The 27,468-nt window shown below is 46.2% G+C and overlaps 1 protein-coding gene across 5 annotated transcripts in view; it reads right to left on the bottom strand.

The window, feature by feature from the left end:
* LOC122532330 overlaps positions 1-27,445 on the bottom strand; it is a 34,399-nt gene extending 6,954 nt beyond the window's left edge. For 2 of the 5 annotated variants that reach the window (XM_043661024.1, XM_043661025.1), the window contains exons 1-2: positions 26,205-26,278; positions 6,573-6,710 (exon numbers count right to left, since the gene is read on the bottom strand). In XM_043661024.1, the coding sequence (XP_043516959.1) occupies positions 6,573-6,615 (43 nt within the window). In that variant the 5' untranslated portion in view covers positions 6,616-6,710; positions 26,205-26,278. Of the gene's footprint in view, positions 1-6,572; positions 6,711-8,642; positions 8,665-25,341; positions 26,074-26,204; positions 26,612-26,962 lie in introns of those variants that run through there. The other 3 variants (XM_043661026.1, XM_043661027.1, XM_043661028.1) reach the window with 3 other exon arrangements.
* Between the last annotated feature and the right edge of the window lie 23 nt (positions 27,446-27,468).

Here is a 27,468-nt window from a genome sequence, read left to right as displayed (position 1 = left end):
GGTTATCTCCGTTATCGAACCTGGCTTCATTGGCTCATGAAGATTTCAGCGTCCGCTCCGTTTATCGAGCCGGCTCGCGCGAAACGGCGACATCCAACAGCGCATTCGTATTACAATAAAGGGCAACTTGCATTATTCAATTCTTAATATGACACGCGTGCCGTCAGTCACATCGGGATGAAAGGATTATCACTCGAACGCATTGGATTTTTATGCGTATTCGTGAGAAGTTGAAGGATACAAAAATGTCGAAAACAATTTACGACGTCAAATTGAATTTTTCCCCCTTGCTCTGTGATTTTCTTTCTTCAAACTTTCCTGAGACGAGCATTAATTGTCATAATTGTAACATCGTATTAAACATTATATGTGACTTGAATTTTCTAATTCTCAAGTTGGAAAAATACTAATTCGGATTGCGTGGCACTGTAATTCATTTTCCTTTCTTTCAAACTCAGACCATAATTCGTACCACGAGATATTTTACCGCCTCATTAGATTATAAGAGAAAATGATTTTATTTCGTGCACGTTTGTTCTTTTTAGTATGAAAATGTGAAAGAAATTTTAGAGATATCCGGAAAATTGTCATTTTACATTATTATTCAATCGAACCAGAGTCTGAATACTTTTTGTCTTTCGTTATTAACAAGAGTAAGTTGAAATAACAAAGGTTTCTTAGTTTCCCGACGAGATCGCGCAGTTTTATTTTTTCCTAATTCACTGCCAAGTAATTTTTTATTCGTCTTAAACAAACTGGTCGCTATTCTTCTGGCTCGAGCCTTCAGAAATCAAAGTGATTCTCCCTGTATCTCTCGCCGGGACCACTTACAAGATCATTTGTACAGGGACATGCTTCGTCAAGTCAAGAATCTTCGAAAAGTTAGAAGTTTATAACAAAACGTAGAAGATTCATTCAGCGGAGGCGAGCAGCAATTTTTCAGCTGGGAATAATTAACCTGCATTGTGCAGGAAGGATCCGCCAATCATCATTTTGGAATTTTCAACGACGATTCGTTCGCGAGTCGCTCGTCAAACAGCTTCCCTTTTCGCTCGGGTATTCACGTCGCGTATAATGTAATCGCGTATCACCGATATCAGGTCCCGATGCGCGATAGCGGTCTACGATCTCGCCGATCTTTCGGCCGAATGCGTTCCAATCAAAATTGAAATTTAGAGGATGGTTTAATTCACGACTACTGTGTCTCGCGCGCGCGCGCGCGCGCACACACACATACAGACGCCGTGAAAACTGTCCGTTCAAGCGAGCAAACGAAAGAACCAACGAACGAACGTAACGAAACGAACGATCGAATGGCCGAGCAACTCTCGCAGTCGATCACCGTGCCGCGATAAGCGGTGATTGGTTCGACGGGATGCGTTATTCGTCGAGCGATACAAAAGTCGCGAATATTCGCGCTTGAGATTGCGATCGAATTTCCATCGGACCTTCTCCACCGGAACCGATAGCGATCGAATGATACAAAAGAGAGATATATATCAGAGTAAGGGGTTATTCGAGTTGGTCAAGCTTCGTTATCTTGAAATTCAATCTTCAGGTGGAACAAACGGGCCGATCAAATTTGTCGTATATCGTGGGGCACGTTGGGTATTTATTTTTAATGCTAGATCTATATCGGTAATCAAGAGCGTGGCTGGGCTATATTGCATTCGAGAAATTCAAATGGATTGCATAAATTATCATTTTACACGTGATTATAATTTCTACAATTATTTCGCATGCAATTACATCTGCATAATTTGCACGTTGCGCAAACGATGATAATGATCTGTATTCTTGGCTGACGACCGTTCGATTCTCCAAAAAGAATAATTCGTCGTTCGTAACTTCACGAAATTTCCATGAAAAATTATGAATCGATCCTTTAACGATAGCTTGTTAATTATACTAAAGTTATTTATTAGTATAATGATAGAAAGGAGAACACAATTGATCATTGAAGGAACAAAGCGTCCTACAATTTTGGTCCAGCGAGAAGGTGTGAAACTGTTTGACAATCACGTCCAAGAGGTATCGTATAAAGTATCTCAACAATCGCGGTCTGCGATTGTCTAAAATACAACGCTGAAAATACAAATACAAACGTTTCTACCTAAATCTTTGTTTCCCGAGGAAATCGAATTTATTACCCGACCGTCTCGAATAACTCCGCCTAGCCGTTTGACGCAGGTAATCGTTCGGGTATCACCGTTCGAGTAAAATAACGAATTTAAACGGCTTACGGGAAAGCTATCGGCGGATCGACGTTCGAAACGGCAGTCTTTTGGCACCCCGGGAGCCTGGATCAACGGATAGATATCGCTCGTCTTGCTCGCCTCGTTCGATCGATCGAATAGTCGAAAGAATGTGGTAGTTAAAAAAAACGAGCCGGGAGAAAAAGAGAGAGAGAGAGAGAAAAGGGAAAAGAGAAAGAGGGGGAAAAGAGCACGTGTACGCGGAAACAATACGATCGGTGTCGATGACACGCGCCAACGACGTTGCCCGTTTTACGCGCATCTCGAACACTGCGGTCGAAATCGATACGAGAGCTTGCGAAACGTTTCGCTCGTTATTATCCGCCTCGCCAGTTGAGATTAGCGAATGCGCTAGCTTTTAATGATCCGGATACATTGCGCTCGTATCGCCGCGCTCAGCCAACGCAACATAGTAATTACGACTTATTTCTCGCTGCCAGATCTCTCTGTTCGCGTGTGCGTGCGTGCGTGCGTGTGTGCGTGTGTGTGTGTGCAAGTGTGTCGCGCCGTGTCTTTTTAATCCTCCTGTCGCGAGCTTGACAGAGCGCGATCCTGCTCGCCAGCGACGTCACATTCGATCACACCGCACCGTTCGTTCGTTGCAATAAAAAAAAAAGAAAAAAAAAAGGAAAGAAAAGGAAAAAACGAGAAAATAAAAAAATTAAAAAACGGAAAGAAATTATATACGGCGAAGCTGGAGGGAAGTGTCGCGTTGGGTACGAATCCTTTCGAGTTTCGAGGGAAACGATTTGAAGGGGTGGCGATAAACGATTGGCCAACCGATGGCCGCCGGGGTTCAATTTCGACGATCGAAAATTCACGAGGTCTACTTCGTATTCCCCGTGACCAGCGAATGGATACGCGCAACAGCTGCGACTGCCAGTGAGAAATATAACGGCTGATGATAAAGAAAAAGTCCGAGGGAACGATCGTTGCGCGATCGCGACGAAACGAATGATCTTCCATCGTGTGAAAGAATCAAGTTTTCACGCGACGCTTCTCGAGAAGATCCAGCGAGCTTGAGCTTGAACTTGGCTAACTTCGTACCGAACAGAGACGAAAGAATCGACAGAAAGAAGATCAAGAATGATCCAGGATCGTTTCCTGGCAGTGGCCCTTAAATCCTTAAAGCGACTACACGGCTAACTAAAATTGTTGCCATTGTCGTCTTCTTAACTCGACCAATTACGTCTACATCTCGTCTACGTTTCAACGATACTGATTAATCTCGCGCACGATCCGATATCGCTCGAGACGAGTGGTTAACGTCTCAATTAACCGACTCCGCTAACACGCCTGACTCTCGTTTCTCGAGTCACCATCCCGGTCGATAGCACTGTACACACGATTACGCAAACGAGGCGAGATTGAGGAGACGCGATCTCGGCGAACGACGGTTGCTACGCCATTGGCAGCGAGCCGATACGAGAGGAGCGAGGAAAAAGGAGCAGCAGAGAGGGGCAAAAGCAAAGAGGCGGGTAAGTGGGTACCGGCGGAAAATGCGAGTACGTAAGGAGATAAGTGTCACAACAGGGAATACAAAGTCTTTTCCTTCGGCTTTCTCTCTCTCTCTCTCACACACACACACACACACACACTCTTTCTCTCCTTCTCTCTCGTTCTTCCGCTTAGGCAGCCCCGGCGTGCGTTCGCTCGGCCGTGAGCCAGAGGAAAATACTGCTCCATAGTTGAGCCGTACGTAATCTATACCTCTCCACCCTATATCGTTGCAGGCTGGCCCCCGCTGGTACCCTCTGGAGCAGCTAGGCGCTATAAATTTTCCCCACCTGAAAATCCCCCGATACGTGCACGCGCGTGCATTTGCCCGTTCGTTTGTCCGTTCGCTTGTTCATCCGCGAATACAACTTTCCTATAGGCCATATATCTGTTGATCTGGCGCGCCGAACTGCCGCCACCGGTGCCGGTGGCCGACTCGCATGCAGCCAATCGAGAGCCGGAGAAAAACCACCTAGGACCGTCTTAAATTTTCATCGAGCCCGCCCGAAGTCTGGGAACAGTCAACTTTCCACTCCGCGTGGCCTTTCGCTCCGCCGAGACGAGTGAAACCCCGCGCGCACGATGGATTTCAATGGGCCGACTGTTGACCGGCGAAACGAAGAGACGAACACGGTCGATTGCCGGCGATAGAAAACCAGGTTTTTCATCGAGCGTGTTTCGGTGATTGCGTGATCGATGAGAGAGTGATTCCGAGATGAAAGATACGTCGAGTATTGATAAAACTTCAAAAATTCGAGATTACTTTGTATCTATTGTTTGTGTTCGTGTTATTTTACTTTATGGCGGTATTCTGGTAATCCGGCTTAAAAAAAAAATCAATCTTTTGTTTTACATTTTCTCAAAGTATATGCTTTCGAACGTGTCTATGTAAAAGGATTTGTTTGAATTCGTAAAATTAGCAAAGTTGTAGATGTTTAAAGGAAACGGTGTACTGCTCGCAACGTAAGTATGAATATTTTTGTACAAAAACTTCAAATGTGTTTTTCTCAAATCCATATTTTTTAAACTGCTGACGAGATATCTCACGTTTTAGTTGACCGAGTGACTTGAAATTTGGAGGAGATCGTCACCGGATGTACCTTTATTGCGTGAACCACGGATTTCAAAATCTGATGTGTTTTCGATTTTTTTTTTTTAACTATACGAAAAAAGAAAAGCACAAGGAAAATCGATATTTTAACTTCAGAATGCTGGCGTTTTTTTTAATTTTCGAAATTTCGCTATTTCCGTGGTTCGTGCGACAGCCATATTTATACTAATTAAGATATATTTTGGTCTTTTAGTTTCAAATAACCAGGTGGACCGGAATCGCGTCAGCCACTCGAACCCGTTTTTAAAACCATGCTTTACCTAAGGCTATATAATTTCCACAACTTTCATTGATTTCGTTAAAAAAAAATTGTAAATAAGTATGAATAAATCTTTAGTATGAATAAATCTGTGTGCATACCAAAATGTACCATGGTTTTCTTAGAAAAAAATCGCAGAAACGTCGATTTTTTTCAAGCCGGATTACCAGAATACCCCCTTAAACGGCTGCAAATCAAGTCCAACTTGATTACCTGTTGCAACCAACGAGTGAATCTTCGCTCTCGATTGGCTAACATTTTAGTAACGGAATTGAAACAATACGTACGACCACAAAGGTACGATTACCTGTCTGCATAGACAGGTTCACGATTTCCGAGAGAGACTTTCGTAAAGACGACATTTCGCCGCGTATGGGGATGCAAATGTCCCTCGCTGTCGAGCTCGCGTCGCGTCGTGCTCGTTGTATCTCATCTACCGGTCCAGCACACTTGGTCGTCGACGATAAAGACGGGCGCTGCGACTAGAAGGGAAACAGAAAGAACAGGAAGAAGCGGTGAGGAACGAGAAAAGGAACGACGAGAAGAGAAAGCAAAACTCGCGGGGAAAGTTTTTCGCCGTAGTCGCGGCGGAAACCCGGAGAAAAATATTTTTCCATGCGCCTCGTTGACACTTGCCGAGAAAGAAGCCGGGCAAGCCGAGGAAGCAAGAAGAGGAAAGAAAAATGAAGAAAAAAGGAAAAAGGGAAACAAAGTGGCCTGACTTTTAGCCCCCTCGGTGAAACTCGCGACGTTTCTTCGTGCCTTCGTAGCTATCTCGCGATACGCGTCGCATTCGTGGTCGCGATCGTTGCATACAAAGTACCATCGGAAACGAATTTCCCCTTAAAAAGTCCCCGATATAACTACCTGCATCGACCTATTTTCCTTTGCTTCCTTTTGCCTTCTTCTTCTTCTTCTTCCGCTCCGAATTATTTTCGAAGGAGCGAGCAGCAGAAATACTTTCTAATTTTTAGACTTAAAGTAGAGCAGGTCAATAATTTTTACGACATTAGCTTCTGATCGAATCTACTCGATTCCCATCTCTAACCGGCAGTGTATCTGGCGTCGAATTGCCGATTGATGAGAATCGATTCGCTGTTAGCAGGCAACGCTTTCACGCTTTGATTTCTCGATTGGTTCTAGCGCGGTTCCCGATCATCTCTCCTCGCTTGTACCGATAAACATTTCACGACTGCTCGCAAGCGCGCCGCGCTGATTATCCCCGCGAAACGTACTCGCGAAACCAGCGCAACACCACCGTTGTCCGAATAGTTATATCTCCAAGCCATAATCTACCGCCAAGACCGCAAGGGTAATAAAACGCAACCAGTTTGCCCGAAACTATGGAAATTTACCGATGCCCGATTAAGTGGCAAGTGTATACGGGCGAGAACACCCTTTTCCCAGTGTATACATACATTTATATATATACATATACATATATACCTACCTGATAGCGTTAATATGCCAAAGCTCCACTCTCGATGATGCATCGAGGCTGCCTCGCCAGCCGTTTAACTCTATCGTTACGAATGTGAAAAGGAGGTTACGCAGCGGAAACTACAACGTTGATTTTGTTCGCGGATACCTGGAACGAAAAGGAAAATTTTTACGTAAAATATCTTGAAACTGTAAACTAGTAAATCGCGACTGTGCTAATCTTTGAAACAAACTCGAAGTGCTAAAGACGAATGAAATCATCTTCGATACCTGCACAATCAAGATCACTGATCAGAGATCGCTTTGCGGCGGAGCTTCGAAAAGATTAACTCTGCTTAATTGCGGTCAAAACGCATCGATCTTCGAGATCGATTTCCCGGTTATCGGTTCAACAGATTCTCCGCAGATTCTCTGCGGGCAGATGGCCGAAGCAGATTCGGGAAACGAACGAGACGCAAAACTACAACGTTTTTCATTTCTGATCGATTCGTATCCACGGTTGCGGTTGTAACGGTCGGGCCTGGCTCGCTCCGGCGCAAATTCCATCGGAATTTCGTTTTGTTAAAATAAATCAAACTTTTCGCGAACAGGACAGTTACGCGCGTCACGCGTGACGATCTACGTATGATAGTGAAATACGACGCGTGCCTGATCGATTCGGGCATATCCGAATGATTTTATTTTTTGCCTTCCGTCCCTCACCCTCCCCGGGCCGGGTGATTAACGACGTTGTTGAAATTCAACGTTGCCCGTTGCGTGCATCCTGCGTAGCATCCTGATTTTATACCAGAATCGATGACACGCGCGCCAAACGCGAAGAAGTTACGAGTCGACGAGCGTTTTAAAATCCTCGAATTACTCCTCGTTTCTCCGTGTGATCGCGAGAGACATTTTAATATGATTGTTTGATTTATGAATGGAATTTTGGACGAATAATTCTGGAACGCGTTATCCGATATACGTCAACGATATTTATTGAATTATTTTCGTCTAAATTCGAATCGTAAGTCGATTAAAACATTTAGTCAAATGTCTATTTTAATGGATATCAATCCAAATGTGAGGAAATGAACGAATAAACAGATCCATCCGAAAATACCACCTATTTGAAAACTGATTTTCCGGTTGAAGACCAGTCGTTTAACCAGCGCGATCTACGACTCGAGCTTTTATTACAGCTTCGACTTTGTCGTTGTTCGAGCTCGGCACCTAAGTGTCGCAACGACGCGAATCTTTTTCCTTCTGACGCTCGTTTCTTTCCCCGCGACAACTCGTCGAACTTCCCTCGCTGTTGTTCCCACAAGACACCCGGCCGTTTCGCAAAAAGAATGGACAGACTTTCTGCCTGTCATCTATTTCGCAAACGAGCCAGTCCGCGAGGGAATTTCTTGCCCTGGAAGCCACCGCATACGCCGTGTTTCCACGGACGTGCAAAGAAACGATGTCGTCACGCGCCACGCTCTCTAGCGCTTGTTCTCGTTTCGAGATCGCAATTTTGAACAATTCTTGAAACACACGCCGTACGACAACATTTAACAGTCGAGGAATTAAAAATGTAATTGATAGACACGAATGTCGCGAAATTAAGTTGCAAGTATATTTTTATATTTTGCAAACTTGGCCAATGTAATTATGACATTCGAATTTTACCGTAATACGTATAATAAGTGTTGAAATATTTTTGTGAATAATACGTGGACGTGTTCTGAGTAGAATTACACGGATCTCGTGAGAGAGAGAGAGAGAGAGAGACTTGTATTTTCGTAAAAAAAAAAAAAAAAAAAATCACGAAAGCTAAAGTAGAACGAAATATCCCAAACACGTTGACTCGAAACACGTCTAAAACCGTGTTTCAAGTTCGACCGTAATTCGACGACTGCGGTAAGATCCGCTGTAAGCCTGGAAAAGGTAAACCTAAATCGTGACCGGCCCGCAGGCAAAACCGTGCGGACCGCGTGGAAAAGCGGCGGAATGGCCGAAAAGAATGGATGGTATTTTCTAGCGACGGCGACGGTTCTGGATATTCTTTGTGTCCCTCTATCACCGGTGTCCATCCCTCTTCCCACTATCCTTCATATATCTTTTCCGATTCGTTCAACATTCTACGAACAAAAAGATTATATTCGCGTCGGCCTTCGGCGATGATCGAGTCTCGGCCTCGAGAACCGCACACCGAGATTCTTCGCCGACGTTTCTGAATTTGTGACTTCTCCTCCTCTCTCTCTCTCTCTCTCTCTCTCTTTCTTTCTCGTCGGAAGAAAAAGGTAAGCATTGAGGGTGAGCTCGATGAAGACCGGCGAACGAAAGAAAAGAAAAACGAGGGGGGGGGGGGGACGGTGGCGGTGATGGCGGTCGTGGTTGTGGTTGCCGAAGAAGCCAGCGAAGAAAATGCATCCGATTCGCGAAGGCGGGCTAAATTGCTGGAACGCGAGCTAAGGGACCATAATTTCCTCCGTCGCCCGTCGGTTTTTCGTCTTTCGTCGCTCGGTTAGTCGGGCCGTGTCTCTTGCCCCCGTGTTCAACCTCCTCCTCCATGTGTCTCCGAGTCGCTGTGCGTGCGAAGAATAAATACGCTTTCTTTCTTTTTCTGTTTTCTCTTTTTTTTTTTTNTTTTTTTTTTTCTTTTAAGACGACTGTCCTGCTTACGGTCGGTGGTCGATGGCAAGCGTAGTTTGCCGAGCCCTCGAGAAATACCGGGTCGCAATTTCGCGTAACGAAAAACAAATAGCGACCATCCATCGAGCCGGCCGGCCGGCCGGCACTGCGAGCCGCGTACGAGAGGAACACGCGAGGTAAAGAGGCAAAGACGAACGAACGAAAAGATAAGAGATATACGGAAGGGACGAGAGAGAAGAAGAAACGGGAGAAACGAGGGATGGTATCGCGGGAACGCCAAGTCCATTCACGGCGATTCGAATTGGAATTTTCCTACGAGTGAAATCAACGCGTTTTAATTTCCCACGCGCGATCATTTGACAAGCGGGCAACTTTTCACGCGTTGTTTCGCGAACTCTTCCACCACTTGCTGCGCAGCGACTCGCCTTTTTTTTTTGGCGAATAAAAATTGACAGACACTATTTTGAAATAGTTTTGAAATATGTTATATGTTTGTTGAATAATCAGAGTACCGGTTCACGTTCTCCTGTACATTTTTTTTTCTTTTTTTTTTTTTTTTTTAGCAGAAACAGATATGTATGTACACTGGTTTATACAAATAAAATGCGATAGTTGCTACACCGGAACAAACAAATGTTTGCAACGAGTCAAGAACAGCACGCATCTATACACGAATGACACGAACGATTTACTTTTACAGCGCAGTTTCGAGCAATTTTTTCACTCAACTCGCTTAAAACGGTACCCTTTTTTTCATCGTCGGAAGAGAGCCAGTATGAAGTTTCGGTAATGCACAAAAATAAAATTATCGCTGTTAACCGAGTTATCCAGCTGTCCACGTAAGAGTTAAAATAGCCGCCTAACTACGAAAAAAAAAGTTACAGCTAGACTAAATGTACAAGTTGCTGTATCTATTTTTTTCTTTTTTTTTTTCACACTTCGTCTAACAGTAGGAAACTCTTCCCCGTGCAATCTAAATATATTAACCGTCAGATAATGCAGGGTCTCTTGCCACTTGTTGTCTCACAGTCAGAGATTCGACGAAAATTGATGATTCCAAAGTAACGAACCTCGTGAAAATATGTTTCGTAAAAGTCTCGAGATTCGGCGTAACGTTCGATCGGGGAGAATCTGCCTCTCGGCGCGTTCGATACATCGAAATATATATATATATATATATATCAAGAGATTCGACGACTGGCAAAGTTTCACGTCGCTGCGGTTTCTTTCGGAAAGGAAAACGTTTTCGAAAGAGAACGTGATATTCCTTGGGTTTGGTTTGGTACGGGGGTTTCGTTTGGTTTACGGAACGGTTCCCGTAAATATTTGAAAATCGTCTTCCTTCTCTAGAAGCAACTCCCAGGCAGTTGGCTCGCGCTCGTTCTTCGTGAAACAATCGGTTTTTCTCCTCCCGAATTTTAAAATCGTAATGCCTTCGCGCGCCGCTTTTTTCACGGTCCGCGTTTCTATGAACGCGATGGTTTCGCCCGACATCTACGGGCGTTAGATCCCGTTCAAATATTAACTGTCGAAGCCGCAACCGACCGGCTTCCGATCCCGTCAAAATTTAAAACCCATACTTTTCTATTCTCTCGTCCCGCGTTGCCCCGTGTAACGCATTTTCTGCGAAATTAAACAACCTTCTTTTCCTCTTCTTCCCTTTCTGCTGCGTCTACTCTTTTTCTTCTTCCTCTTCTTCCTATTCGTCAATTTTCTTCACGTTCGAAAGATTTTCAACTTTATGGAGGACAATCGAATAACGGTAACTGATACTCCAGCGAAAGAATAACCAGAGAATGTGGACTAAAGTTTTCGATGTGGATTAAAGCTTCGATTCCTGCTTACGCTTGTGTGTACTCTGGATAGTGCAATGCCTCAGTTGTACGTGTATTTTATTTTTATGACGTATTCTTGGGGAACGAAAATCATCTCGTACAACCGTGCAAAACGTCTCGGTACAACACGACACATCGTAAACAGAGTCAAGTCGAAACCCAGTCGGTCCGATACGCATCAGAAAATATTTTCGAAACCAAAGCTCCGTCTTCCTGCCACAAGTTCAATCCCTGTTCGTTTGCGCAAATCACTCGCTAAACACCTCCGAGAAGAATAACGTGTACACAAAGGATTATATATTATATCAAGGTCTGCTGGATCATCGGGCGTTCGAAGAAAATTGATTGGTTTTCGTCATGCAGTACCACGTCGACCAACTGATCGTCGTTCGAGATACGCGTCGAGAAGTATCGTTACCAATAGAAAGAAAAGGGGTGAACGCGAAGAAAGGGAGTCAGTGGAGAGGAAAGAAAAAGAAAAAGAAAAAGAAGAAAAAGAAAGAAACAAGGTGGAGAAACGGTCGATCGGCGTTGTCGGCGGCGCATGTTCGCATTCTCATCGCGAAAGAATTTCAATCGCGGGGAAGGATACGCAACGCCGTGCGACGTTGGAATAGCGCGGCGAAATCGTTGAAAATCCTGTTCCGGAGAACCCGTCGAGTGGCCTGGCAGATTGCCATTGTCGCCGGTACAATTCAATCGCAAAGTTAGCTAGCTCCCTGTAGAAATCACATAATGTGCGGTTACCCAACCACTCCTCCGTTCGTCCCTCTGCGCCGTCGTACGCCCATGGTTTTCACCCTATTCCCTTTCTCCGGCGCTTTCTCTCCTCCACCACCTCTTCCACCGCCGCCTCCCTACAACACGCCGTACCTCATCGTCCTCCCCTTGGTTCCGCGTCATTCTATCTGTCTCCGTCGCACCTAATAACTCCCAACCTCTCCCTCTTTGGCCAACAGTGGTCCCGCGGGAGCCAACAAATCAAAAACACCCCCAAAGAGGCCACCCCGTTAGAAGTTCTCGGAGCCCGGGACACCGACTCACGAATCACCACCGACGACGGCGGCGGCGGCGGCGGCGGCGGCGGCGGCGGTAAACTCGAGAAAGGAGCTAAATTAAAATGCATCGTGAGACGAATGGTGGGAAATTACGTCAGTGTCTGGTGAAAACGCGGCGAAATCAAGGCCACGAAAAGTCGCGGCGCGGCCGGGCTCGGTTCGTTTCTCGAGTCCTCTCTGTCTCTCTTTCAGGCGATAAATTGAAACAAACGACAAGCCGGGGCGAAGGATGGGACGGGGTGGTGGAGAGACAAAACGATCTCGACTTTGCCGATAAATATCTTAATTACGAGCCGTGGCTCTTGAGGGGATGTCGAAATCTAGCAAACTTAGCAGCTATTCTAGTCGGAGCACCGAGGTATGCAAACTCCGGGATCTCTCGAGTTGCAAAGCTTCCGTTTCACCGAGAGACCCAGACGCCGTCCAGCCCGTGATTACGACATTTCCGTACGAACGAGAACAGAGAACGGTGGTCGCGTGTAATAAACGAAAAATTCCGTACGATCTGCGATCTTTTTTATCTCGGCTCTTTTCGCTCTCGCGTAATCGTGTGTGTCACAAAGAAGAACGAAAGAGAAAGAAAGAGAGAGAGAGAGAGAGAGAGAAAAGAGGAAAGGGACGTAGCATCGTCCAATTAGAAGCGGCAAACGTCGGCAGGAGGAGAAGGTTGGCCGAGAGGCGAGGGGGCGAGCTTTGAGCCGTGTAGTTTGTAGGTCGTAGCGCGGTGAGTAGAGGTACGTACCGTTTGACTGAAGCAGGTGTTTAATTTAGCGGTACTTGGTAACACGCGTTGTAGGCTGTAAGCCTAAGGCAGATGGAGAGATGTAGGAGGGTCAGAGGTACTACGCTCTGGCGCTCGGAAAAGGTGAAGGGCGGACGAGGAGAGATACGGGAGCGAAAACGGCATGCACAAGCAGGGGAAGAGAGGCAAAGCTCGGGGGTGGAGGGTTACGAAAGAGAGAGGCCGGGAGAAGAGGAGAAAGAGCGAGGAGAAAGGAGGGGAAAGTGAGAGAGTGCTCTTGGCTTTAGCGTGCAGGGTCTGCCTACTCATGGTAATTAAATGCCAGGCAATTTACAGGGCATGCATTTGCCGAAGGCTGGGCCACGGTACCGTGCGAGTTGCTCCTTATGCTCGGTGAAGCCGCACGCTCGTTCGCTCGCTCGTTCGCCCGCTCGCTCGTTCGGTAACCTGGTTGCGCGTCGGCGACTATCGCGTCCGTGCACGCGCGTGCGCTCGGAACAACTCCGAACAACAGGAAACAGCAACAGGAGAAGCAGGAGTTTTGTGAGCTTCGGTTACTCCGGTTGCTTCGACGGGCCTCAAGTGACCCGCCGGCTAGCCACCTTTCCGCGTACACAAACCGGCTTCCGCCAAACCTCGAGACTTACGTATGTTTCCCAACTCCGCTTCTCTAACCACTCACGCGCATTTACCCATATATCCGGTCTATCCATCCGTCCATCCATCCATCCATCCATCCATCCATCCAACCATCCATCTATCCATGCATCCATCCATCCATCCTGTTGCGAGCCGTCCACAAACTATCCGGTTGTTTCCTTACCGCGATTAATCCGCGCCAATTTACGTCGGCAAGTAGACCGATCGTCCACCCCAATCGCGTCACGACGACGATTCTTTGGAATTTTTTCGCCCATCAACCGAGACGCGATACGTACACACATCTGCACGTATACCTCTCCACGTGCAACCGCAGGCGTCTGATCGGAATAAATAACCGGATCGATGGAACGTTAATTCAACGGAGGCGAAAGGGCGAGGAGAGAGGAAAAAAGAATAGGCGGGCGTTAAATCGTTTTAATCGGGGAATGTGATGCTCATAGTTTTCGCAGACAGTCTCGAGCGTTCATAACTTTCGCCCATAGCGGCGAGCTTTTATCGCGAGCACGACGATGGGACGCGCCGCCACGACGGAGTTTTTGCTACTACCCTCCTTGTCACTTGTTGATGTCGCGGAGTCGAGGGGTTCTGGCTGGCTACACGGAACACGGTCGTCGGCTATCACCCCTCGACTCGGGTCGCGCATCGAGCGGGGCCGTGCTCCAACACCTTCCTCCTCCACTTCCTCCTCCTCCTCCTCCTCCGCCAACACCTTCCTGCGGTATACGAAGGAAATTCTAGTTCGACGGACGTTTCTTGCGCCGAGATAGAGGCAACTTTCGATCTGTGCGAAGCGTTCTCGACAAAGTTTACTCTCTCGGACTTTTTATATCGAGTCTCTATCGGATAACTTCTCCACTCTCGCATCTCTCTCTCTCTCTCTCTCTCTCTCTCTCTCTCTCTCTCTCTCCCTTTTTCTCTGTGTCACCTCCTTAACCTCAGGACGCCACTCCCGAGGAAATCCATATTTTAAAATTCGTTCGACGATTTCATCGTCCTCCCGTTATTGGACGCCGGAAAAATCGAGGAACCGATTAAAAAGAAGCAATTTCCGTCCCGTGAACCAACCCGGGGCTCGAGAATCTTCCGCGAATGTATCGCCAGTCGGAGGAGGAATGGTTCCCAGTCGTTAAAATAACTCCGCGGTTATCGATTCCTCGTAGCTTTCGACGCCGGTGAATATGGATTGACGCGATGATTATGCTCGCGACCCAAACGAACCTGCCTGCCCGAATCGTCTGTTCGAACCACTTTGAAACATCCAGTTGGATATTTCCCTGGTTACGGTACGGTTTTTCGGAGGAAAATGTACGACTCTTGTTAGCACGCGCTCGCTCTACGGTAGCGATGGGATCAAGTTCAACATCGAGTGCTCGCCAACTCGAGTCAAGTTGAATACCGCTGCAATAATCGTCGGATTAAGTTAAGCGGTGCATATCCGAAGCAGCCTTTAAACAGCAAGCTAAATAAACAAACGTGTACTCGAAAGGTACCGTCGGAGGTACTTGCGAGATTCGGATCTTATTTACGAGATACTCGATTCCATCTCCAGTTGGTACGCAAGTCGGAGAAATCCGATTCCAGTGTCGAAACGAACCGATACAGGTCCGGGGATACGGAGAGAAAATTATTAGAAAGAAAAAGAGACAGGGGGAGGGAGGGGGGGGATAAGAAGGTGGAAAAAGTAAAGAAGACAAGGACGCCGGGTTCGGGGTTCGTGGGAGCACGTCGTTGTCATCGTTCGACGTCATTACCGGAGCTCGGCGAGGCGGATATTTCGTATCTCCGAGGTAACGCGTAACAACGTCACTGTTTACCGTCTTTCGGTTGTACGCGCCGTTGTATCCGAGAGTATCTCGTTTCGCGAAGATCCTCCGGGTTATCGATTCCGGTTTGGTCGGCCGCGCTCGCAGACTTGAATTTTAATCGACAACGCGACGGAGATTACGAACGCGCGATCCTGCGCCGGCGAGCCACTGACAAATTAGAAAATTCCGGCGGACTCGTAATAAAACCGCCGAGCGCTGAAACGAAAAGGAGTACGTTCCTCTCTCTCTCTCTCTCTCTCTCTCTCTCTCTCTCTCTCTCTCTCTCTCTTTTCGTTGCTCCACCTCGAGTATCTTTTTTTTTTTTTTTTTTTTTTTTTTGTTTCCACCCCTTTATTCCTCGACGGCGACGTTGTTAGCCTCGAAATAAACTCGTAACCAACGCGACGCGCGAAACCCCGACCAAAATCGCAACCGCGTTTCACGCGGTGAATATTTAATGCAGTTGCATTTCGCTTGATAGAAACGAAGCGACATCGCCGGCTGCCTTTCGTCGGACACGCGCGTCGCCGGACAAGCGAACAGAGACGGACGCGCGCGCCGCTGCATCGAATTTCGAACATTTTTCCGGCCAGCGAGCTTTTTTCCCCACCCAGAGACGAGCGGCGCGCCGAAAGAAAAGAACTTTCGCATAATGGTTAATAGCTGGTCGCGTCGCACGGCGTTTCGCGCGAACACTGTCGGAAATACTCGTCGCGTCGGATGCCTTGTCTTGTCTCCGACTGCGGGGTCCGCCGCTGGAAAATAAAACGCTTCGCCGACCACGCGTAACCAGCGTGTTAACCAATATCGCACGAGCGATTCCCCTTTCTTTTTTCTTCTTTTTTTTTTTTTTTCATTTCTCGTTTCGTTTCGTTTCGCTGAAATCGCGCGGCATCGCGATGCAAACCGAAGAGGGGACGTCGCCTCCTGATTTCCGCGGCGAGCCGATTCAACCGTTCGTTTCGAGATGACAGACCACGGACGAGCGACAGCCTTCGCGTCTCGTCAGCCTCGCCCTTTTTAAATATGCTCAATGCCGTTTCCCGAACGACGAACGACGCGTGTACGTCGAATGACCGTCCCTACGCGTTTCGCGTTTTTCATCCAATGAAAGAAGATAAAGAAAAAAAACAAGAATCGCTGCCCACATGCTCGAAAACTCTCGTCTCTCGTCGGTCGAGAAGTTTCGGACAATACAGTTTCCCAGCGTGCTCCTTTCGCTGATATCGAATTGAAAATATCGGGAACAGGAATGCCGGAGGGAAATTAAGCACATATCTAAATAACGACGTTTTGGTTTCGTTGATCCTTGGAAAATTGTTTTCGAAAGAGTTTAAGAATTATTTTATGCCAATGAGAACTCGCGTTTGTCCGGACACAAATTGTAACACATTTATCGGCGAACTTACGCTTTGGGGAGAATTTGTAAGACGCAGATAAAAATCACAGCAAAGTGAAAAGATAAAATATCTAAAATACTATTATAAAAGTTAAAAGTTAAAAGTTAATGTATCTAAAATACTATTATAAAAGTTAAAAGTTAATATATCTAAAATATTATTATAAAAGTTAAAAGTTAAAAGTTAAAATATCTAAAATACTATTCTTGTTATGTCTATTTAGTAGTTTTATGAGAAAATAGGTTTTTTAATATTTAATTACGGTTACTTGTCAGCTGTATATAAATACTGTATTTTCTATCTCTCGCGAAATATTTGTATTTTCTACCTCTCGACGAAAATATCTAGAACATACAATAATTAATAACATTACAATAGACTAGCTGTCACGATATTTAATATCTAAATACACAAATATACTGAAATATTTCTGGATAAAATTCGTAAATTTGGAAATATCGACCTGGATAAAATATCGTGTCATCTGCCGAACATGTTGCAACGTGTGCTACATATTAAACATAACTCGCGCCACTAAGTTTCCCATAAGTGCGTAAAAATCAACACTATCGATAAATACCGATAGCGACGAGCTTTTGTCGAAACTGGAGAGGAGAAAAAAAGGACGAAGGAAAACAGAAGGAAAGAATGGAGAAATGGAATTTAGACAGGACAAGAGAGAGAAAAAAGAAAGTAACCCGAAGGTAAAATGCTTAAGAGAAGATAGCAACTTTACGAGTTTCCGGTCACGTCCTACCAACGATTCAATTGACGCGCGACACGCTCTGACTACCGGAATCTTCGGTTTCTCATAGTTCGAGGCTTTTAAGGAAAGCCACGCGGGAACCGATATACCCACGCTGTTTCCCCATCGTCCCCGATTACTCTCAATCGTCTATCTGCATCCTATCCCCCTGTACGGCTTGCCCCGAAATTACGAAATGCTCCTCGTAAATTGATACGTTTGATGGAATGTATCGCGCAAGAAATTACAACGATTCGTTACTCGTGTATTGCGGTCTCGTGCGACGGCAAAATGGGCGGGCTGCCGTAGACGGTGAGCGTACAAGTTTGAGCTTTCGTTGCACCTTATCGATTCTCGAGGCGCTGCGACTAACCTGCACGATGCATAGGTGTACAGCTTTAACGCAAGCTCGATACGTAACTCGTCCGTGTTGGCTGGAGAATCGCGTGGCTCTCCCGACCCTCTCGACTTTAAAAGGCGTTACAGGTTTAACATTGTCTCGCGCCAAGTCGCACACGGTGGATCCCAAAATTCCGTTTTCTACCAAAGTCCTGCTCGATTCTTCGAGTTCTAATTGCCTCCATTATATTATTCAGATATGCGGTCGGACACGATGTTAAAATCTTGGAGCAGTAAGAGGATTGGAGAAGTGTTACTCTTCAAATATTTAAGCATTTAACCTCTTGCGATGGAATGACGTGCCACGCACGTCGACAATATTTTCTCTCAATTTTAAGTATATTTAAATGTAATCTAGGCAAAACAAATGAGAAATTTATTACTTCTTAATGATTTCTATCCAGTGATATCGTATCGACGAGTTCAAAAAGAAAAAGAAAGCGACAAATTATTGTATACGGGGTTCGGTCACTCGTTACGGTCCGCGAACCAGTTGCTCAGCGCAACGGCTCAAAAGACCAAGAATCGTGAAAGGACAGTGGTGCGCTTCGTCAAGTCCACGTCAAGACGATCTTTAAATTTAGTTAATAACAGTAACAATAAATTGATGATAATTGCACAAATATACAAATATGAATTATCAAACGAGAGATCGAGAGATATCCGACGTGTTCTGACGATATCTGACAGAATTGAGAGAAAATTCGCAGCAAACTGTAGGGTTGGGGAAGAGGGGTGTGCGTGGAGGAGGAGAAGGAGGAAAAAAATTTCGGAACGAAACGAAGGAGGAACGTGAACGGCGGTTGGAACGTGATACGCGAAACGGCCGGGGTCGTCGCACGGTGAAGCGGGACTCGCCCCCGCGAGAAGGGAAGAAACGAAGGTTGTTACCGCGGCGGAAGAGACCTCGATCCATCACCGGGGCCAGAAAGGACGGAAATCGATCGATCTCGGGCGTCGGTAGAAACGCGACACGAAAGCTACGGGTGGATCCGATTGTTAGGAAGGTGAGAAGTGGCTGCCGGGCCACGGCCGACCAGCACGCGACAGGTCGAGGTCGAGAGAGAGATCGCGGACTTTTCAAAGTTCCGCAAATGACGCGTACGTCGCAATTTCCATCGAGGGGGAGGGCAAGAGCGTGGATAGAGTGAGCAAGCGAGCGAAGCGTAGAGGAGAGGAGAGGAAAGGCGAGGCAGGAGGGGGGAAGGACGATCGATGGGATCGCGTCTTCGCGTGTCTAACCGCAACTTCGCCTTTTGCCTACAAGGACGACCGCGTTTCCTCGACTGGCCCTCAACTGATTGAGGCAAAGAGTCGCGAAAGGGCTCGGTTCGCTGTTGGCGACGCGAACGACACTGCGTGGTCAGGTGGTTCGCCTTTTCGGAGAAAAATGACGGGGGTCAAAGGGCAGCGGAGAAGCGGCGCGCGATCCCTCGTCTCGAGGCTTTCTCGTTATTGCTCTCAACCTATCGCACACGCGGCCTAGGATCCTTTCGCGAGCGGTTGGTAATTTCCCGCGCGGCGAGTCGGCAATGATTAAGCTTTCGCTCTACGGTAATTACGCGAAGCACGGAAACACGGGGGCGAGATGTATACAACAACGCGCATTCACCCGCGGCCACAATTCCCTCGCTCTTGCCCTCGCCGCTCTCCTTTCTCTCCGCTCCCGATGCGCTCTCTTCCCACATACAACGCGTTGCGCGTTCGTCCCCTCTCCCCGGGTCCCGCCGTGCTCGTCGGCCCGAAGTTAATAATAATTGCGTACACAAAAAACTCTTGCAAACGCAAGAGACGAGAAAACCAGAGACGAACGGCGCGGCGAGAGAAAACGAAAAAAAGAGGGGGAACGGTTGGGAGCGAGTATAAATTCGAACCACCCGCACCCGCAACGGTGGAAGGAAGAGCGACGCGTTACTTAAATATTAAATTCGTTGAGAAACGAGGCCCATTTGGCCACTGAACGCGCAAAATTCCGCAAATTGTACCGGCTCTTCTCCTCCTCTTAAATAAAACTTCAAACGTTTCCTTTTTTTTTTCAAAGTGCGTATCTCGTTATAGAACCAGTAAAGAGTAAAAAAAGAGCAGCTCGCGAGCAACGGACGGGGAAAAAAGGGGGGAGGGGGGGAAGGAAACGCGCGCCGGGCGAGAGAGGCCGGGCAAGTGTATTAGAAAATTGGCGTTTAAAAAGAGAAGAAACAGCGAGAGGAAATGGGGCAGCCGGAAGAACGGAGCGATAAGAAATGAACTCTCGCGGTAACATCCTTTCGCTCCGCGTGTACCGTTGCCACACGACGAAAACATCCCGGCCATTTTCCAGCCTTCACCTGTTCCGCGTAGATTGCGGTCTTGCGAAATTACGCGAAACGAGACTCCGAAATGCGACGAAAGACGCCGGTCTAACGGACGGTTCGGGTGAAACGCCAGGCTCCGCGAAGAGGAAACGCGAAAACCCTTTCGTTATGTTTCGTTTTCGCCGATGAGAAAAACAGGAACAAAAAACAAGAGAGTGAAACGAGAGAGAAAAAAAGAAAGAATGAAGGAGGATCGACGAGGAAAGCGGATCGTCCGCGAGACCGAGGCACACCGAGGCCTGGTCCGGATCGTTTCGACTCTCGAACCTCTCAATCGCGATTATCGAAGCGTGCACGATGGTCCGCGGCTTTCAACGTTCGATCGTGCTTCGATCGCCTACACAATACGCCGCCTCTATCCGTCCCCTTTATCCGTTATATACGAAATACGCACGCGAGTTTTCTGTTCCACGTGCGTAACGGCGGAATCGAGGCGCACGTATGCTCTTCCACCCCTTCTCTCTGCAGCCGTGACAACCTGATCTATTGCTATTTACATAATAGACCAAACGAAAGAAAAACGAAGTCGCCCCGAAGCGGCTTGAGAACGGGTTGAGAGGGGAGAGACGCGAGAAAAAAAAAAAAAATGTAAAAGCGTAGACGTCTAGCATGTCGTTGGATAACCCAACTATACGACACACCGGAGAAACTGCAAGTTATAAAACGTTAGTCTCGAGCCGCGATCTCCCGGGAATATCTAGCCGGAATAAAGTCTCAAAAAGGGAGGGATAAACGACGTCGGCTCTATTACCGAGGCAAACTCCTCGTAGGCGTCGCGCCGTGTCGCGCCGAGTCGCGTCGTTCTCGTTCGTCGTCGACGCGGAGGTGCCTTTGATACCTCCACGGATCATGACACTTTCGGACGGACAAATTGATCAACCACGCGGCTAGATTTCAAGCTTTAGCGATTGCAACAATTTTCCCTTGTTTTCCTTTTTTTTCGAGTCTGTGACCTTCGAATTACAAGTGATCGTGTTTTTTTTTTTTTTTTTTTTTAGACAACGTACTCAAATCTTCCGTCTAATAACGTACCACAGTAGTATTCGAAACTAAAATACTTTGCCGATTGCTCACTGACTCAACGTAAAAATATGCACCTCAATGCTGAAGCTTCCAACGAGCGTTGATCCGGTTTCTCAAATTTTGCAATTTAAGCCTTTTACCTTTTACCTTCCCGATGATTATCGATCGATACGGGAGGGCATCGGCGTCTAACCGATTTTTTAATATCAATAAAACTAAGCAACGAAGAGTGAAAATTCGTCTAGCAATCGCCATCGAGAGAAACGGAAATTCGTTTATCGGTCTCTGGCGGATAGCACGATCATCGACGCGCAGCGGAATCGTAATGCGGCATGGCTCCTGTACCGAAAGTCACCGTGGACAACGATCCAAATTGTAGGTAATATAGGATGCGTAGGGGGTAGGGGGAGGGACGGTGGGTGGCGGCAAAACGAGACGCGAATCGTGTAAAGGACATCAGATAGCGGCGGATCGGGGCTATCTGACGATCCGGCCTCCGCCATCGAATTGTACGCTCAGCAAACCAGGTGGTTCGCGGGTACGCGACGCCACGTTACCCAGTAGGATAGCACCTAATGTAATCACGATAATGGCCATGCCGGGTCAACCAAGAGCACTACGCCATCGCTCTCGGCATCCCAGACATTCCTGTATCATCGCGTGATCTGGACATGAAAGGGGTAGAGGAATGGGAATGGAGAGGCAGGAGGAAGAAGAGGAGGAAGAGGAGGAGGAGGAGGTGGTGGTGGTGGAGGATGAAGAGAATGGTGATAGGAAGGAAGGGAGACGATACTCCCGTGGAATCCCGGTTACGAACCGGCGCTAACGGGCTTCCGAACAATCGTCGTCCGTCGATGCATCACCGTTCATCGACAGGATTGCAGCTTCCCTCTCTCTAGATCGCTAAAAAAATAATTCTCCCCGTTCTCTACCGCCGAGATATTCCTTCGGAATATCGAAACATCGAAACGATCAGATCCAGCGCGCATCTGGCACCAAGGCTGTTCCGCGTTGCGAACGCTCGAAGACTTCTTTTCCCGGGAATAATCGTCTACAGATTATAATAGGCACCGGGTATCGTATCCTGCTCCTTAAACGCGTTAAAATAATCGAGAGGCAGTTTAGTTTTGCCTACGCTATAATAAAATATTCTTAATATTCTTGATAAACGTGCTCTAAGATCAAATATTTTTAATACACTTATTGTTTGAAATTGAAGTTGTTTGAAAAACATTTCCAGCGAATGGAAACTCCAACTACCGATGACGAGAGCAGTGGATTAACTAACGATTAATATTTGACGATCTAACTCGAATAAGTCATCCGTCTATTCGAGCCGATAACATTCATATCACTTTCTACCTTTTTTTCTTCTTCTTCTCTTTGTCGATACTTTCGCGAGCCAATTGTAGCAAAACTTCGGCATCGCGACGATAAAACGGAAATTCGACTCTACGGTTTTACGTCGCAGTTTCGAGCATGACTTTTACTATATCGCTTTTTTTACGACGGCCTATATTTGGCATATACAAGCGAATAAAAAATTTCCCAGCTGTTGGGACGTATATAAATGGCTGTTGAAATTTTATACGAACTAACTCGAAGGGATCGACTCTTTCTGTCCCGACGATAGATAACAGACAGGTTATAGTTGATCGAACATTGATCGAGTTGTAACTATCGTAACCGCGGAACTTTCTCACGGAATATGGTGAGAAGCGAAGTATGCACTATGTCCCGTGATACGTGGAACCTGTTTCAGAAATCGATTGTGACCCGAGTGCATATATATATATATTACTTTCATTGATAAATGTACTAGTACACTTAGAAAAATTTAGATCGACTTACGAATATGGCAGCTCATCCATTTTATCCTTACAATTAAAGTGCCGTAAAAAAAAAAATAAATCGCGAATAAAATACGAAACGTTAACGTGGCCCAAATTTTTTGGCGAGAGCGTCACACCTATTGCTATCGGATTTAAAAACTGCTCTTCCATGAAAGACGGTAAGAACGTGGTTCATCGACTCTTCACCCTTTCTGCGACCAGTCCTTTTAGAATTACTTATGAAAGGGATTATGGCTCGACGTGCCCATAAATTCGGTCGGTGGTCGCCGTGACGAATACGGAAGAGGTAACCGAGAGCCAGAGGAAGGCAGCAGGTGTGAGCAAAACGAGAAACGAGCCCGTTAAACGAATTAATGTTCTCCGTGGTCCTCGAACAACTTCTATCCGACTGTGCCACCGACTTCGAGGACGGAACCAACCTATTCGTTTCATCCCCGAGCCCGAAACTTTTCCTTTTACCGTCGCGATTTTCTCCTCCCCTTTGATCTTTCCGCTGCAGAGATTTCGACGATTCATTCTGTCTCCTTGGTATATCGCGTGGAGGAAGGGGAAGAGAGAGGAGGAACGCGCGGGCGAAATGCGGGCTCGCGTCGCCGCCAACTACATCACCGACGCGCGTAATCCGCTCTTGCACACATCGCTTTTACACATCGTTCGAGAGATAATCTTTGTCCGTAGATGGGAAGCTCGTCGATTATCTCCCGTCTCGTTTTCTTTTCTAGTCCGCATTATCCGGCGCTTGTCAGCCAACTTTCTCGGATAATTAGCTTCCCGAGGGTACAGGAATCTTTGCAAGATACAACGTACACGCCGATACACGCTGAAACACTGTTTTCGCTGGCAACGTGTCGAACAATGGATAACCGAACCCCAAAGCCTTCGCAGCTTACAAAATTCTACGGCACTGCTGCGAATCGGCGTGAAAACTGGTGCCCTCCATTCTGCGTGCAATGGAATAAAGAAAAAAAAAGGAACAAGAGAGCGAGAGAGAATTACAGAACGCGATTTTGAGTGTGTACTAAAATATACGTGACAAACAGAAGGTATATATATATATATATTAAAAAATTAAAAATCTGTCTTGTATCCCTGAATGTATCCCTGTATAAGTGGACTATATTTATTCATCGACTTTATTCCTCTATATTTGCTTACTTTCAAATGTTAAAGGTTACTGATATAGGCTGTTTAAATTACTTCTGCGATATACTCGTAATTTCCATACGTATTTTCAGATCTGTTCCAACTACAATCATGCCCGATGTAATCATCACAGATCGTGTTTCACACGGCGGGCGTTAATGATATTTCAAACATATGTATAGTAATATATTCGCGAAAGTATTACTTACAAACGTTCGAACACTTTCGTGAGAGACCGAAATTGAAATTTTCGATACACACGCGAGGAGGAAATGTATTCCGGTTTCACGGGAACACAAGCCGTGTGTTAAAAATTACACGGATCGAGACCCGGTTTCATTTACTACACGCGAAATAGAAACCTCTGCTACGAATGCGACGGACAATTGCATTTGCAGCGATCAGAAAATCGAGAGGCGCGAGTGCCTCGACGTATATAAATCGGTATGTATGCATATTTCGCCTTTGATGGTCAGATTTATTTGCATATTCGGCGAGCTATCGAGACCGTTCCCTCCCTCTGAATCGATATGTTCGCAACACGCATCTGACACGCAGCCGATAACCAGAGGAAAATAACGCCGAGTCCGGCCCGCAGAGCAATAAGCGACAAAACATTCCAAACCCTCTTTCTCTCTCTCTCTCTCTCTCTCTCTCTCTCTCTCTCTCTCTCTCTCTCTCTTTACCCTCGTTACGCCGCACACGAATCCGTCGCGATTACGTATGGTGAAGCGAAGGTTATCGGTTGGTGTTTCGCTGCCTTAATTGCGTGCAGCGTCAGCGGATAATTGATGAAGTAACGCGATTACCCGTATGGTCGGATAATTCTGTGGATTGTTAGGAAACCGACCATCGTGCAACGTTGATAATCGATCGCGCGTACAATCTGTACTACGTTCTATCGCGCGTGGCAGCGACAGAATAACGAAGCTATTTGTTAAGCTATCGAAATTGTTCTCTTGTCCCTTCGTAACCACGTTTGCGCCACTCGCTCCGCTCGGTTGCCCTCTCCGACGAGTTTCCCTCCGTGCCCTTGCGGAAAGGAACGGTGGGAAACTACAAAAGTAACGGGGGGAGAGAAATACCTTCTCTCGGCCCTTTTCTTCTTTCTCCTTCTTTCTTTCCTTTTTTTTTTTTCTTTCTTTTTCTTTCTTTTGTTTTCGTTGTTTCTTTTCAACACTCCCTGCTTTTCCTCGCGAATTTACCGCTGTTAGCAAACCTCGCGACAAAGAGAAAGGATCCAGGTACAAAGGGATCTTGTTCAAGACGAATTAATCCCCTTCCTTCTTCCTCCTCCTCGCTCCACCCTACCCCCTACAACCGGCCTCCCTTTTTCTTCAATGAACCGACAACTCCGTTAACCCGGCGTGTGACAATCCACCTCTGAAAACGAATTAACGTGGAGAGGACGTTTTAAAACGAGATAGAGAACAACCCTCTTTCGTTCCATTCCGCGAATAACTTCTCACGACGGAGTAAAAAGAGTCGCCGCGTTTCGTGCGAAAAATTTAGCCACGATCAATTTTTCGATATGCCACTTGCGAATGTACCGATGATACCATCTTTCAACGAGACTACAAAGCTATCCGTGATCTATGTTATCGACTTTACGGTCAGTTTCATCACGAGATACACGAATACCTACAGAGAGAGCGTAAGAAGCGTTGATTCGTCAAAGTCGGTATTACAGAATGTGACTCTTGAACGTGGTTCTTTGAATAAGGTAGAGTTCGTTGTTATCCGTCCAAGATAAAAACGAAAATCAACAGCTATTATCACAGAACATAAGTATCCTGTGTATCATTGTAATATACTACTTGTTACATTTAATTTTCATTCTAACTTATAAATCGCTCCATTAAACCGAATTTGCTGCATCTGATCGATCGAATAGATAACGAAGAATACAAGACAAAAATAGACAAAGGACCAAAGGAAATGTGAAGGAATGCAGTTTAGGAAAATTGGCATTATCTGTCCAATAATTTCGAGAAGATAATATTTCTCACCGTTTAATCGACGATCAGCTCTAAGTCTTCTTTCACAATTCGACAATTTCTCTGAAATCACGTCGTCCAAAAACTGGTTAATCAACTTGATACCGTTGATATAACTTTTGCAAGACCGGATCAGGAATACGCTTCTCGGCGAGATTTTTTGTCCCAGGAAGTTTGACAACTATTTCAGTAGGAGTCGTTTCCAGCAAGTTTAGACCCGCCAATGGAAAAGAGTGATCGCCAGCCAGTTTTGACAAGGGTATGCTTTTTTCGTCTAGATTTTCCGAGCCTGGTAAAGAGACCATTTCCACGTCTTCCGTAATATCTGCCGAGATGTAATGAGTTCCAGGCAATCCAGACGCTTCAGGCATTCCAGGAACCGCTAAAGTTCCAATGACTCCAATAAACAAGGCAATAATCTGCAACGATTCGAAAAATATCGAATTTCTTTTTCGCACCGACAACTAGACGCATATTTCAAGTGAAGTGATTAAAGTTCACGCTTCGAGTTATTTGAATTTAGACAACTTAATTAATTAAAACAAGAGCTACTACACTGTACTACAATATACATAAGCTTTATATGAAACTTATATTTTTGTATTCTACCTGTCAAAAACTAACATTTACCTGTACAGCTATCACTTAAAAGTCACAAATTCAAGAAGTTCAATCAGAAAGAGATTCAATGAACGAGCCCGACAACTAAATTCGATTACAGATTCAAGTGTCGTGAATGTGTCACGTTCCAAAGCATTTCGACGTCTTACCTCGATCATGTTCGCTCGAATAACCGCGGTCAACTGTTTCCAGATCCGGCACACCGATGACGGTACTTTTATAGGTATACGTAGGACATACGTGGCGACACTGGTCCCAGAACGTGAATCGACGTTTTATTTCGATGAGCCAGGCGGCCGCGACAGTCGCCTGGGGCAACGTCTTCATCGAATTGTTTTCTTTCTCGATCGTGTCTCTCTCGATATCCTCGGGAATCTATTTACCTGTTTTCTTACACTCTCCGACATCCATGGGACGCGTCTCGTCGATCGCTCGATAAGACGAGAAATCCGGCGTCGCCGACTCTCGCGACAGTCAAACGAAGAAAGAAGGGAAAAGCGAGCGCAGGAAATTGCAATCTTCTCAGAAAGTTATATACCCAGAAAAATACGAATTGGGTGGCGATAAATGTTCCTCTAGCCAGGATTATTCTATGTGCTTTCCTTCCGATATTCCGAATATCAAAATACAACATCGGCTGAAGTAAGCCTGTGAA

Source organism: Frieseomelitta varia, unplaced genomic scaffold (assembly GCF_011392965.1).
Source record: "Frieseomelitta varia isolate USP_RPSP 00005682 unplaced genomic scaffold, Fvar_1.2 scaffold_447, whole genome shotgun sequence".
In the NCBI taxonomy this organism is placed as follows: Eukaryota; Metazoa; Arthropoda; class Insecta; order Hymenoptera; family Apidae; genus Frieseomelitta; species Frieseomelitta varia.
The sequence above is the reverse complement of the archived record's forward strand: the minus strand, read 5'-3'. Positions and strand labels throughout refer to the sequence as shown.